The sequence below is a fragment of the Puma concolor genome, chromosome B3 (assembly GCF_028749965.1).
Source record: "Puma concolor isolate L17-30 chromosome B3, mPumCon1.1.hap2, whole genome shotgun sequence".
In the NCBI taxonomy this organism is placed as follows: Eukaryota; Metazoa; Chordata; class Mammalia; order Carnivora; family Felidae; genus Puma; species Puma concolor.
The window spans coordinates 77,541,576-77,553,712 of NC_141672.1; the positions used below are offsets into that span (position 1 = coordinate 77,541,576).

General features: G+C 46.3%; 1 protein-coding gene across 13 annotated transcripts in view; it reads left to right on the forward strand.

The window, feature by feature from the left end:
- The first annotated feature begins 2,176 nt into the window (after positions 1-2,176).
- The window catches only part of TEP1 (telomerase associated protein 1), a 45,557-nt gene continuing 35,596 nt past the window's right edge, over positions 2,177-12,137 (forward strand). For 12 of the 13 annotated variants that reach the window (XR_015252550.1, XR_015252551.1, XM_086710264.1 and 9 more), the window contains exons 1-8: positions 2,177-2,334; positions 5,537-6,214; positions 7,542-7,724; positions 8,033-8,167; positions 8,923-9,084; positions 9,479-9,640; positions 10,401-10,475; positions 11,849-11,970. Coding sequence is in view for 11 of the 13 variants with exons in the window: in XM_086710264.1 (XP_086566390.1) it covers positions 5,561-6,214; positions 7,542-7,724; positions 8,033-8,167; positions 8,923-9,084; positions 9,479-9,640; positions 10,401-10,475; positions 11,849-11,970 (1,493 nt within the window). In the remaining 2 variants the exon portion in view is untranslated. The other variant, XM_086710267.1, reaches the window with a different exon arrangement.

Genomic DNA, 12,137 nt, shown 5'->3' on the forward strand with positions numbered 1-12,137 from the left:
ACTCTAGATCTTTGTAGTAAATTAGGAAGTGGTAGTCCCCAGTTGCTATTCTTCCTGCATCCCTAGTGTCCTCAGATCTGAGGCTTCAGTGCTCATTGGACTAAGCTGGAAGGGCTTGCATGTGCTGTTCTTTCACCGGTAGGGCAGGCAGACATTTCCTACAGAGAGCTACAGAGGAGGACACCTTGAGGTTGGGACAATTACCTACAGTACCTCCCTTATTCCAAGGGGAAGAGGTCTTGTAGATTTAGGCTTTCAGAAGGAAGTCTTGGGTAGACTCTTCTTCCTTCCATCTTCTAGATACGCCACCACTCCTGTCTCTTTGCAGAGCCTCTTTCTCGGGGGTTCCCTAGATCTGTGTTCTTTCACCAAACTCCTCCCCTTCCCCTATAGGCAGACCTCCAATGGGCAGTAACGTGCCTAGGGGGTGGGTTCAGGAATTCATGGAAACTTTTTTTGCTCTCATAATCATTAGAGTTATCCATAGACATTTAATGAGTAGGATTAACATCTAGCCAAGATTGGTAGACATTCAGCAACTGTGCAGGGCCCTCCCACATAATGAGGAACATGCCTGCGTCACTGACAACTTTGAGTGACTTGCCGGTCATTTGTGTAGTTGAAAAGCCATTGAAATTAGGACCTGAATTTATTTTAAATATAAACACAGGCATTTCATATTTGGTTTAATATATCCTGAACTTTCCGGGACTGCCACTGCTATAAATATCATGGGATGATCACGCCTTGTTTTGTTCAAAAATTTGCCAGAGATCATTTGTCATTTTGGAAAATCATGCCACATCAGCACCTCTATTCATGGGATTTGAATCACCATCATAACATCCCCATATCATGCTAGAGTTGTGGCTGTTACATTCAAGGTGATTCTATATAGAGCTGCATGCATCTGAGGACTATATTGTGTCTTCTTGAATATTGTGCCCAAACATATTTTTTAAGTTTATTTATTTATTGAGAGAGAAAAAGAGAGAGAGAGAGAGAATGTGTGCACATGAGCAGGGGTGGGACAGAGAAAGAGGGAGAGAGAATCCCAAGTAGGCTCCTTGCTGACAGTGCAGAGCCTGCCACAGGGTTCTGTCTCATGAACCACGAGATCATGACCTGAGCCAAAATCAAGAGTCAGATGCTCAACGGACTGAGCCAAGCAGGGCCCTCCCAAACATTTACATACATAAACACATAGTGTTATATAAAAAATCATCTTCCTTTTACCCTTTTATATCTCTTTAGACATTTTATAAATTTTTAAATTGTTTATGTAGGTATAATACATTATTTATAAATTGTAGTTCAGAGTTATAAAGGGGGCATAAAAACATTTGTTATAAGAAGGGAGTGTTGGGACTGCTAGGGTAGATAGTAAGGGAAGCATCTAAGGAAAGAAACGAATCTGGCTCAGTAAATTGAGAAGATAGGATTTGGGGGCACCCAAATCTGAGCTGAAGCTCAGGTGTTTATCTGAGAATGAAGGGTACCTCCCTAAAGAAGGGGATATCTTCCAGAAGACAGATAATCTGTCTTACCCAATGTAAACATATTTCTTCTGTTATTATCTGTTTGGCTCTGCTCTTTATGAAATGGCCCTAGAATTAGCATCCTAGAGGTCACTGTCTCTTTCCTCCCCCTGGCCCCACCTTCTGGGAAGAGTTCTGCTTAGCCTTTCAGGATGGTTCCAAATAGATTCTTTGTAATCCACGGATCTCTCTCAGATGGACATTGGCACGCTCTCAGTTCACTCCGCCTTAATTATTCCATATCTACATCTGGTTACAGGTCATTCATTGCCTTTAGACTTTCCCTCACCTTTTATTTCCATTTTCACCAAGTAACTTTACGATGAATTAAGAGTCCAACTCTCTTTGATACCAAGAGAAAAGGAGTTCCGATAGGCAGAGAACATGCCAAAATCCTTCCCAGGAAACAGAGTTTGAAGATGTAACAGGAGAAAGGAGAGGAAATTTAGCGAAACTGGGATTTGGTCAGGAGAAAAAGAACCAGGAAATGGGGGTGGGGGTGGGGTTGGTAAACGCGGGTCCCAGAGGAGGCTGCAGGGTCCTTCACGTGTTCAGATCCCCTACGGGCACCTCACTTCCCAGCGGCGCAGGGCTCGCAGGCCTGCGCCAGGGCGGCCACACCCCGCCCGGACGCTTTCCCTCCCCGCTCCCCGCCAGCTCCTCCTCCGGCTTCCACTCCTCCCAACAGTGGAGCCAAGAGCCCAGCTCCCGCTTCCGGCCGCCGAGAACCGAGAGGCCCCGCGTCCGACAGGCAGGGTCTCCGGCCCCACTGGCTCCGGGGGCGGTCCAGGCGCAGGTAGAAGCCGGCCCGGGCCCTGGGACCCGGGGCTGGGCTCGGCCGCCGGAAGCCGGCGGGAAGGGCCCAGCGCCGCCACTTAGGAAGCGCCCGGGAGCGCGGAGGGCCTGCACCGACGGGGGGGGGTGGGGGGGCGGGGAGTCTGCCCGCCGCGCCCTCCCGGAACTCGGGGAGGGGTTGTGGGTGTGAAAGGGAAGTGGGAGAGCCGGCTGGGACCGTGAGGAGGAGGGAGGGGCAGGGGATGGAAGGCCCGGGGAAGAGACCAGGTGAGATGAGTCTTCATTCCTCCGCCCCGAGTGCTCCTCGGAAGAGAGAGTAGCTGCCGCTAGTGAACCGTAGGTGGTGCGAGCACTGCCTCTAATAAGGAGGTGTGCTGGAACAAGAGAGACTGGCAGCCAACTTAAAAGTGGGTATTCATGTGTTAACATGGCAAGGTCTCCAAGACACACTAAGTGTGGAAAATGCTCCTGTTTGTGGACAGGAAGAAGAAAAGGGGCGGGGTGGGGTGGGGTGGAGAAACATGTATTTGTATATGCATAGAAAAGTGTCTGAAACCGTGCAAACTGTTAGCCGTGGTGATCTCTGGAGAACGGAGCTAGAGATGGGATTTTACTTTTCATTGGTAGTCCAGCTGAATTCCCGTCACAAACTCCAGGGTGCAAAAAATATTTAACTCTATTTTTCTTTTAACTTACTTTTTATTGTAAGTTTTTTGTTTGTTTGTTTTGGATCTTGAGTCAGTTCCGAGATTCCCCCACTCCTTTCCCTAGGGGCTTATATAATGCAGACATGAGGGAAGTGTACAGGGCACAGAGGCCGACATTCTTGATGTGATTTGCTCACACTGGTATCTGGTGAGATATCACTGTCTTTTCTAGTTCTGGTTTGACAATCCCTTCAAGTCTTGGAAGTATTCTGTATTCCTGTCCCTAAGCTCTTGTATATTAAGATCTAAGTGATAGACTTAACAGCATACTTATTCCTAAAGTACTTAAATGTAAATAGGAGATAAGCACTTGTCCAAATAAGTAAGTAAATACATGCGTAATGGTATAAATTCAAGCATTTTCTCAGGCAGAGGTTTTAAAATTGCTGTTAATGGGGATTCTAGGAGATCCATGAATGGTCTCCCTGACAGTTAAGTGCAAAATAGAATATACTTTTCTATATATTTTTCTGTGAAAAATCTACATAGCTTTCACTAGATTCTCAAAAGCCTCTGAATCCCACTGAGTAGGCCTTGTAGAAACAATGGTGAACAAGGCTAAAGGGGTCTCTGTCCTCAGGAACTTATAGTCTAGTAGGGGGGAAGACAAACAGGCAATTACAATATAAGGATGTGTCTATGATAGAGAAAGTTTGCTGTTGTGAGAACATAGAGCTATCGACATCAGACGGCGCTGGCTGTCAGCAAAGGTTCCTTAGAAGAACTATTAGATTGAGGCCTGCAGAGTGACAGGAAAGTAGAATTTGGACTGGTAAAGGAGGGGCTGGGGAAGGGAGTGGTCTTGGCACAAGGAAGAGTGTTTTAGGCGTCTGCCTGTGTAAAGATCCAAGGTCAAGAGATACCTGGGCAATTCATAAGCTTAAAAGAGTTTGTATGGTTGCAGCTTAGATGTGAGTAGCAGTAAGAGATGAGGCTGGGAGAGCATCAGAAGCCAGGTTATGTGTACGATGCTGGCTATGCAGATGTGAACAAGAAAGAGGAGCTCCTTGACCCTCAGGGAGTTTTATTTTAGTAAGGAGAAACAGTGTACAAGTAGACATGTAAGCAAACAAAAGCACTTTTTATTCATGGTAAAATAAACAAGGTGATGTAGTAAATAGTGGCTGGGGTATGTACTGAGGAGCTCCTTTAGACAGATCTACATATTGTGTGCCATGTAGCTAGGAGGATTTCAGCAAAGGTGGTGGTGGGTAGAATGGAGAGAATTAGATAGATTTGACAGACACTGAGGGAGTAGAATCAATAGGATTTAGTAGCTTACTGGATGATGATAATAACAAATAATAAAAGCTTCCATTTATTGAACACTTACTAATTACCAGACACTGTTGTAAATGCTTAATATTTTTTATTTATTGCCATAATAACTCTGTGAGGTAGGCATTTAGCTCAGTTTTTGTAGATGAGGAGACTGAGGCACGGAGAGTTTAAGTAACTAGCCCAAGTAGATTCAGGGTTCCATCAGGATTCAAACTCAAGTCTATTTCACTCCATACCCCTGTAAGCAGAGGGGCGGAAAGGAGAGGGATTGGATATGGGGATGAGTGGGAGAAAGGTGATACATTTGGGGTCTGGAGTTTTGGGTACCTTTGAGTCATCCAAATGGAGATGTCCAGCAGGCAAATGGATAAATGGATATGAAACTCAGATGAGATCTAGATCAAGGAATGAATTTATGAGTTGCCAGCATGAAAATGTTATATGGAGCCAGAGTAGGTGAGACTACTCTCGGAAAATATATAGAAGGATTAGAATAGAATTCTAAGGAGCTTCACCATTCAGGGGATGGCAGAGAAAGGATCTTCATAAGGAGGAGATCAGAGATGTAAGAAGACAACCAGGACAGTAGCACCAAGGCAGCCAGAGGAAAGGAGAGTTTTAATGACAGAGTAAGCAACAGGGTCATATTCTGCTTGAGAGATGAAGTAAGATAAGGGCCAAGATGTGTCTGTTCTTGTAGTAACAAGGATTCCATTGGTTAACCAATAGCATAGCTTTGGAGGAATGGGACCACAGGATCCCATTTAGTTGGTTGAACAGTGAGTAGGAGGCAAGGAAGTTGAGGTTGGTGAATATATAGACATCTTGATCAAAACGTTTGTTCCTCTAGAGCTAAGAATCTAGAGTCCAGATTATGAGTGTGATCCCTATATTTAGCTGGGATCACACTCAAGCTGTAAGGGGCTCTTTCATGAGAAGACACGTCCTTTTCATCTCCAGACATTTTTTTTTTTTAAACTTCCTTGCTCTTAAGCTACTGCCTTACCTTTTTCCTACTCTTCTCACTCAGAGTACTCCTTGTATTCTCTCTGTATAATATTCTCTGAATGCATCCTTAGAATGAACCCAGTCCTTGGTTGTTCTCTGCCTGCACATCACTGGCATTACCAGGAGGACTATTGAAAAGACATACTCCCAGTGCAGATGCACTCCAGTGCAGCTAGGAGCTCATCACCTGTCTTTCTTTCCTTCTAGGCATATACTGGTTGGGCTCCAGCTATGGAGAAACTCCATCGACATGTGTCTACCCACCTAGACATTCTGTCCTTGGAGAACCGGTGCCTGGCCACACTCCCTGACCTGCAGCCCATGGAGAAACCACATGGGCATGTGTCTGCCCACCCAGACATCCTCTCCTTAGAAAACCGGTGCCTGGCCACACTTCCTGACCTGAAGACCATGGAGAAACCACATGGGCATGTGTCTGCCCACCCAGACATCCTCTCCTTAGAAAACCGGTGCCTGGCCACACTTCCTGACCTGAAGACCATGGAGAAACCATGTGGGCATGTGTCTGCCCACCCAGACATCCTCTCCTTAGAAAACCGGTGCCTGGCCACACTTCCTGACCTGAAGACCATGGAGAAACCACATGGGCATGTGTCTGCCCACCCAGACGTCCTCTCCTTGGAGAATCAGTGCCTGGCCACACTCCCCATTCTAAAAAGTACTGTGTATGCCAGCCCCTTGCTCCACTGTCTCCAGAGAGCTGATTTGGTGAAAGCTGATCGTAGCCTGAACATCAGCAACTGCCTGCTCTCTGAGCCTCCAACCTGGAGGGCCCAGTGCCTCTCTGAGGGGCTAGGCCATCTGACCTGTCCCGGGGCCTTTAAATCCATCTCTGCCACAGAGAGATCTCCTGAAACAGCTTTGGTAATAGCTCTAGGCACTCATGTTGAATCCACCCATGTCTGTTGGATGCTGTAGTCAGTCCCTAGATTTTGATGCCAGTTTCCCTCTGTGCTGCTGTGTGCCTGTGTACCTTCTGCCCTCAGAGCCTCTTCCTGAGGTGACCTTTACCCTTGGGCTGTGTTATTCAGCATCATTAGTTTTATTGCATATCTGGTTCAGATATTCTAGACAACAGAGCCAAAACAGGCTCAGTCCTGAGAAAGCCTCTGCTCAGGAGGAGGTAGTGATATTGTAAGAACAGTCAATTAAGTGCTTTTGAGATTTTACATCAGGCATGAGACACATCTGCTATACCGGGGTCCACTTTCCTGTATGTATATGTGTAAAGGTACATCCACTTGTGCATGTCTATACAAGCACATTTAACATACAGGGCAGAATCGGTAGGTAAACACATATTCCTTCTGTTTGGACTTGGGATTCAGACTGAGGCAAAGGCTATACTATCTCTGCCAATTACAAGCCATACAACCTTGGCCAAGATTTAGCTTTTTGAAGCTTTAATTTCTTCCTCTTTAAAATGCGTTCAATGAGGGGTTCCTGGGTGGCTCAGTCAGCTGAGCATCCAACACTTGATTTTGGCTTGGGTTGTGAGATCGGGGTCGTGGGATAGAGCCCCACCTGAAGATCCACACTGAGCTTGGAGCCTGCTTGGGATTCTCTCACTCTCTCCCTCTGTCCTTCTCCCCCATTTGCACGCACTCTCTCCAAAAAATTAATTACTTAATTTATTTAAAAAATACGGTCAATGAAAATCTACTTCATAGGGTCATTTTCAGGATTACTGTTGCCATCTTACATTTATTTGAGGCTTTGCAATTTGCAAAGAGCCGTACATATATTATCCCATTTAATCTAATGGCGTCATCAGGTAGGTGGTGGTAGGGAATGAAAAAGCTGAGGCTCCGAGGTCAAGCAGCTCAAGGTTGCTGGGGGATTGATCTGGGACTTGGCCCTTTTTCTTCTGAATGCAAAATACCTTAATAGTATCCTAGGAGGTGTGTTGTGAAGGGCCCCAGGCTCCTAAGCTGTGGCATCAACAAGGAGAAGAAAGCAGGGGGAGATCCCAAAGCATCAGAAGCTTGAGTCAGGAAAGATGGTGTGTGTAACAGTGAGGGGTCACTACCTCAGCCAAGACAGATCTGTGCTGGGGAGTAAAGGGAGAGGGGGAGGAGTTTAGATGATAGAAGATAGATGTAGACTCTTCCTGTCCCTGGGAGCTGCCTTCAGATCAGTCTTTGAGGGACTGTGGGTGCATGCTGTGATTAACAAGTGCCACTATCCCCAGGATCATTGTTCCTCTTCAGAAGAGAAAATGCCAGAAGAGAAGGAACAGGCAGAGGTTCAAATGCCTTTTTATAATCTAAGCTTGGGAGAGGAGGAGAAGGTGGAGGAGCCGGTCCTGAAGCTCACTGCTGGGGACTCTGGATCCTGTTCTGAGCCCACTGACCAGGCCATTAAGGAAAAGAAGGTAACAGTTCCAGAGCTGGAGAGAAGTTGATGATGGTGGAGGGGAAGGTGTGGGGTGGCATGGGAGGGGTGGTGACCAAAGGCCGAGCCAGATCCCCTCCACAGATGGAAGGGGAAAGAGAGGGGGCATTGCCCAGCTCTTATTTCTCACTCCCTAATCCCCTTTCCAAACCTCTCAGTTGGACAAACATCTTCCTGAATGTGGAGTTGTTTCTCTGTTCTAGATTTCCTAAGTTAGCCTGTGTGGGTGCTTGAGTTGGTCCTCATTCCCTCTTTTTTCCTTTCTCCCCTCTCTTTCCTGATTCTCAGATGGTTCTCATGAGCTTGCTGTGCTCCACGCTGGCATCAAATGTAAACATAAAAGATGCACATGACCCTACCTCGGTGTCCCTCTTCGAAATCTGTAGTGAACTTGCCCCCTTGGAGCCTGAGTTCATCCTCAAGGTACTGTGCTGTGAGGGAGAAGATGGGAGCGGGAAGCGGGGAGGTGGGAACTGTGGCCGTGGTGTGTGATGGGTCGGTGGCCAGCTTGGTACCAGGGGTGGAAAGGAGGACGTTCACTTGGGAAGGGAAGATGATCTTTGGGTGAGTCTGCGGGCTAGTCCCTGGGGTTCTCTGAGGAGCAGGGGAGGATGAGATTGGGAAAGAGTATACTAGGGTTCATTTGTGTAGTAAGTACACAGGCTAAGTATACAGTGCTATGCCTTGAGGGTCATTCTAACAGATGTAATTAAACTTGAATCTGGCTCTTAAGGAGCTTATGATATTGTTAGGGAAGCCGAACACTACCAAGTATTATATAAATGCAAATGGAGTAATAGGTAGTGAATGCTTCAGAAGGAGAGGAGAGGGGGAAAAAGTGTTTTTCTATGAGGCTTTGGAAGACATCAGGTTTAATCAGCAGTTTCAACCCTGGGTAAAATTTCCATAGAACTTGATGGTGGGAAGCCTTCTAAGTGCCTGGTTGACTTGGGAGGTGATCAGTAGACTCCAAAGAAGCCATGCTGCAAAGGTGGGTAAGGTCTAGATTATGGAGATGTAGAATGCCAAGCCCAGAGGCTTGGCCTTTCTATTTTACAGACCATGTAAAGGGCTCAGGAAAGGTTTTATGAAGGCAGATTAGGGTCACAAGTTAGTTTTGGGCATGACATTGTGGGACAAGAGGCCAAGATGCCTGCCTTCCCCACCCTGTGCCCTAGGCATGTCTGTACACTAGGCAGCAGCTGAACATCCGGGATGTGGCCAACAAAATGTTAGCCATTGCTGCCTTCTTGCCCGTCTGCCGCCCTCACCTGCGACGATATTTCTGTGCCATTGTCCAGCTGCCTTCTGATTGGATCCAGGTAGCTGAGTTCTACCAGGTATGGCACTCAGTTTCCTGAGCTTTGGCTCTTACTGGTTCCTTCTCCTTTGCTCATTGCATCCCTGTAGAAAATTCTCAGCCAGTTTTACCTTCCCTTAGCTGTCTTCAACCCTACAGCCCAGGCAGGACAGCTTCTCCCTGGACTGGGTTGGGTTGCCCAACAGGGGGAAGATGATTGAGAAGGGCTGGACCGCAGTTTGAGAAAAATTGGTCTCATTCTGGACTTCGTGTTTATGACTGGCCTAGTATCATAGAAGTTGTCACTTTAGAGCTGGGGCTCGGAACCACCTTCGTATTATGTGCTCTCACTTAACCCCATGAAGTGGTCTTGCCCTGTTTTAGAGGGTTGGTTTGTGTCTCACTTCTGATGGCCTCTCCTCCCTCTCTGATAGGACCTGGCTAAAGGAGAGGAGGACAAGCTGGTGCCCCTGCCTGCCTGCCTGCGTGCAGCTATGACTGACAAATTTGCCCAGTTTGATGAGTACCAGCTGGCTAAGTACAACCCTTGGAAGCACCGGGCCAAGAGACGCCCCCACCGGCGCCCCCTTCCTCCAGTCAGTCCCTGGTCAACCTGGTCATTCACAGCCCAGGCCCCTTTTTTCTGGAAGGTGGCGGGGGTGGGGGGGTCGAAGGAACATGCTGACTCTGGGAGGTCCCACACTGAGCATCTGGGATGTTCCTACTACCAGAAATAAAAGGAGTCAGAGAAAGGCAGAGGAGCCGAGCAGAGCTCAGGGGCAGAGAGGGCAGGGCTTACCTCTTTCCTGAGTGGCTTTCTTTTTGGTAGAGGGGTTTTTGGAACTATTGGAATGAACCTCTCTAGGGACAAGCTCCATTTCCCTTTTTGAAATTGCTTCTTCTGGGGCACCTGGTGGTTCAGTCAGTTGAGCATCTGACTTGGTTTTGGCTCAAGTCATGATCGTAGGGTCATGGGATCAGGCCCCACATTGGGCTCCACACTGAGTGTGGAGCCTACTTAAGATTCTCTCTCTCCCTCTTCCTCCCTCCCCCACTCACTCTCTTTCTCTCAAATTAAAAAAATAAATAAAAATTGGGGCCCCTGGGTGGCTCAGTCAGTTAAGCATCTGACTCTTGATATCGGCTTAGGTCATGATTGCGCACAGTAGTGAGATTAAGCCCCGTGTCAGGATCTGCACTAAGCATGGAGCCTGCTTGGGATTTTCTCTGTCCTTCTCTCTTTGCCCCTCTCCAACTTGTGCACGCACACGTTCTCTCTCTCTCTCTCTCTCTCAAATAAACATTAAAAAAATAAATAATAAATAATAAAATGAAATTGCTTTTCTGTCCCTGCAGAAGACGGGGCGCCCATTTTCTGAGACACAACGTTTGCCAAGGTACCTTAATCCTCTTAAAGATGAACAGAAGAAGGTGAGTGCCTTGTTCCGGGGTTCTATATGTGCATGTTCAACTTTTTCTCAAGTAATATTTTGAAATGGAATTCCATTTGGTTTAGAAATACTAATGGTGTGGTAGGCACATATCAATTTCCTACCTGGTCACTTCTCAGTCATGATAATAGGGTCAGATTTTGAGAGCACAGGGAAAGGCTCCTTTTATTTTTCAGTTTGCCCCCCTTGGTATTTACTGACAGGTGGCATGTCCAGCGGGATAAGTGACTTTAAAATGTGTGAAACATCTACCTTTCATGAGATGTTTGAAAAACAAACCAAACAAAACCTTTTTGCGTTAATGACAAATAAGGCACTGCACTTAGTGGTTAAGATCACAGAATCAGGACTTAGTCCTGGGTTTCAATCCCACCACCACCACCACTTGTGGGCTATGTGACGTTAGCCAAATGACTTACCCTCTATTCCCTCAGTTTTCTCAGATATAAAATGGGGATAGTAATAGCACCTCATTGGGTGCTTCATTGGAGTTTTGTGAAGATTAAATCAGTTACTGAATTTGAAGTATTTCTGGGATACCTGGGTGGCTCCGTCGGTTGAGCATCCAACTCTTGATTTCTGCTCAGATTGTGATCCCAGGGTCTTGAGATCGAGTCCCGCATCATGCTTTGTGCTGAGTGTGGAGCCTGCTTGGGATTCTTTTTCCCTATGCCCTTCTCCCCGGCTTGCAGTTTCTCCCTCTCTAAATATATACATACATACATACATACATACATACATACATACATACTAACAGTACGTGGCACTGAATAAATGTTGGCTGTCACCAATCATCATTAAAATTGATTGTTAGGAAAATGTATGATAGTGTTATAAGAGAATACATTTTCAGTTGGTCAACTGATTTTTTCTCTTTATCCTAATACATCCCAAACTTGGCTTTTCTACCATAGATGATTCTGGAAGCCACTTCTTTCAGTTTATTCATTCCTCACAGCTTGCATTGTGCTGATACCTCCATTTACCTCCTCCTCCAAGTCTCAGTGATTTAAATAAGAGCTGCTTTTTTCCTTTCCCTCCTAAGAATAAGATGTTCTCTGTTCATTTTATCCCAGTCTTGTTTTTCACAAGGCAATTATTTCACGGTAACTACTGATAGCTCAATCTTGTATAAATGAAACACAGTGACCCCAAAGAGCTACTATCATGTGTTCTCTGCAGAAACTCTTGTTGCTGGAGATTTTTGCCCCCATTCCTACTCTTTACCTAGATCTACTTTGGGGAAAGAAATGACCTCATAGCTATAGGAGGTCTGAGGTTCTGATTTCTGAAGCAAGTGACTATGGTCATAGATTAAATGACCCCTGTGTGACTTGAGGGATATTTCCACAGTTTGAGGAGACCTACAATGCAGTGCCAAAGAAAATTCAGCCGAGATTCACCCTGAAGAAGTTAGTACGGCGACTGCATATCCAGGAGCCTGCTCAGCATGTCCAAGCTCTGCTGGGCTACAGGTGAGAAGACACACCCTGAGCATACCTTCCACCTGGGTAACGCCATGGCTTTTTCAACATCCATGGTCCCAGCGTCTGTAGTTCTGACCCCGGCAACATTAGTTTAGGCAGATATGGTCTGTAAATGTGACTTTGACTGACTGACATTTTCATTTCTGAGTTATTTT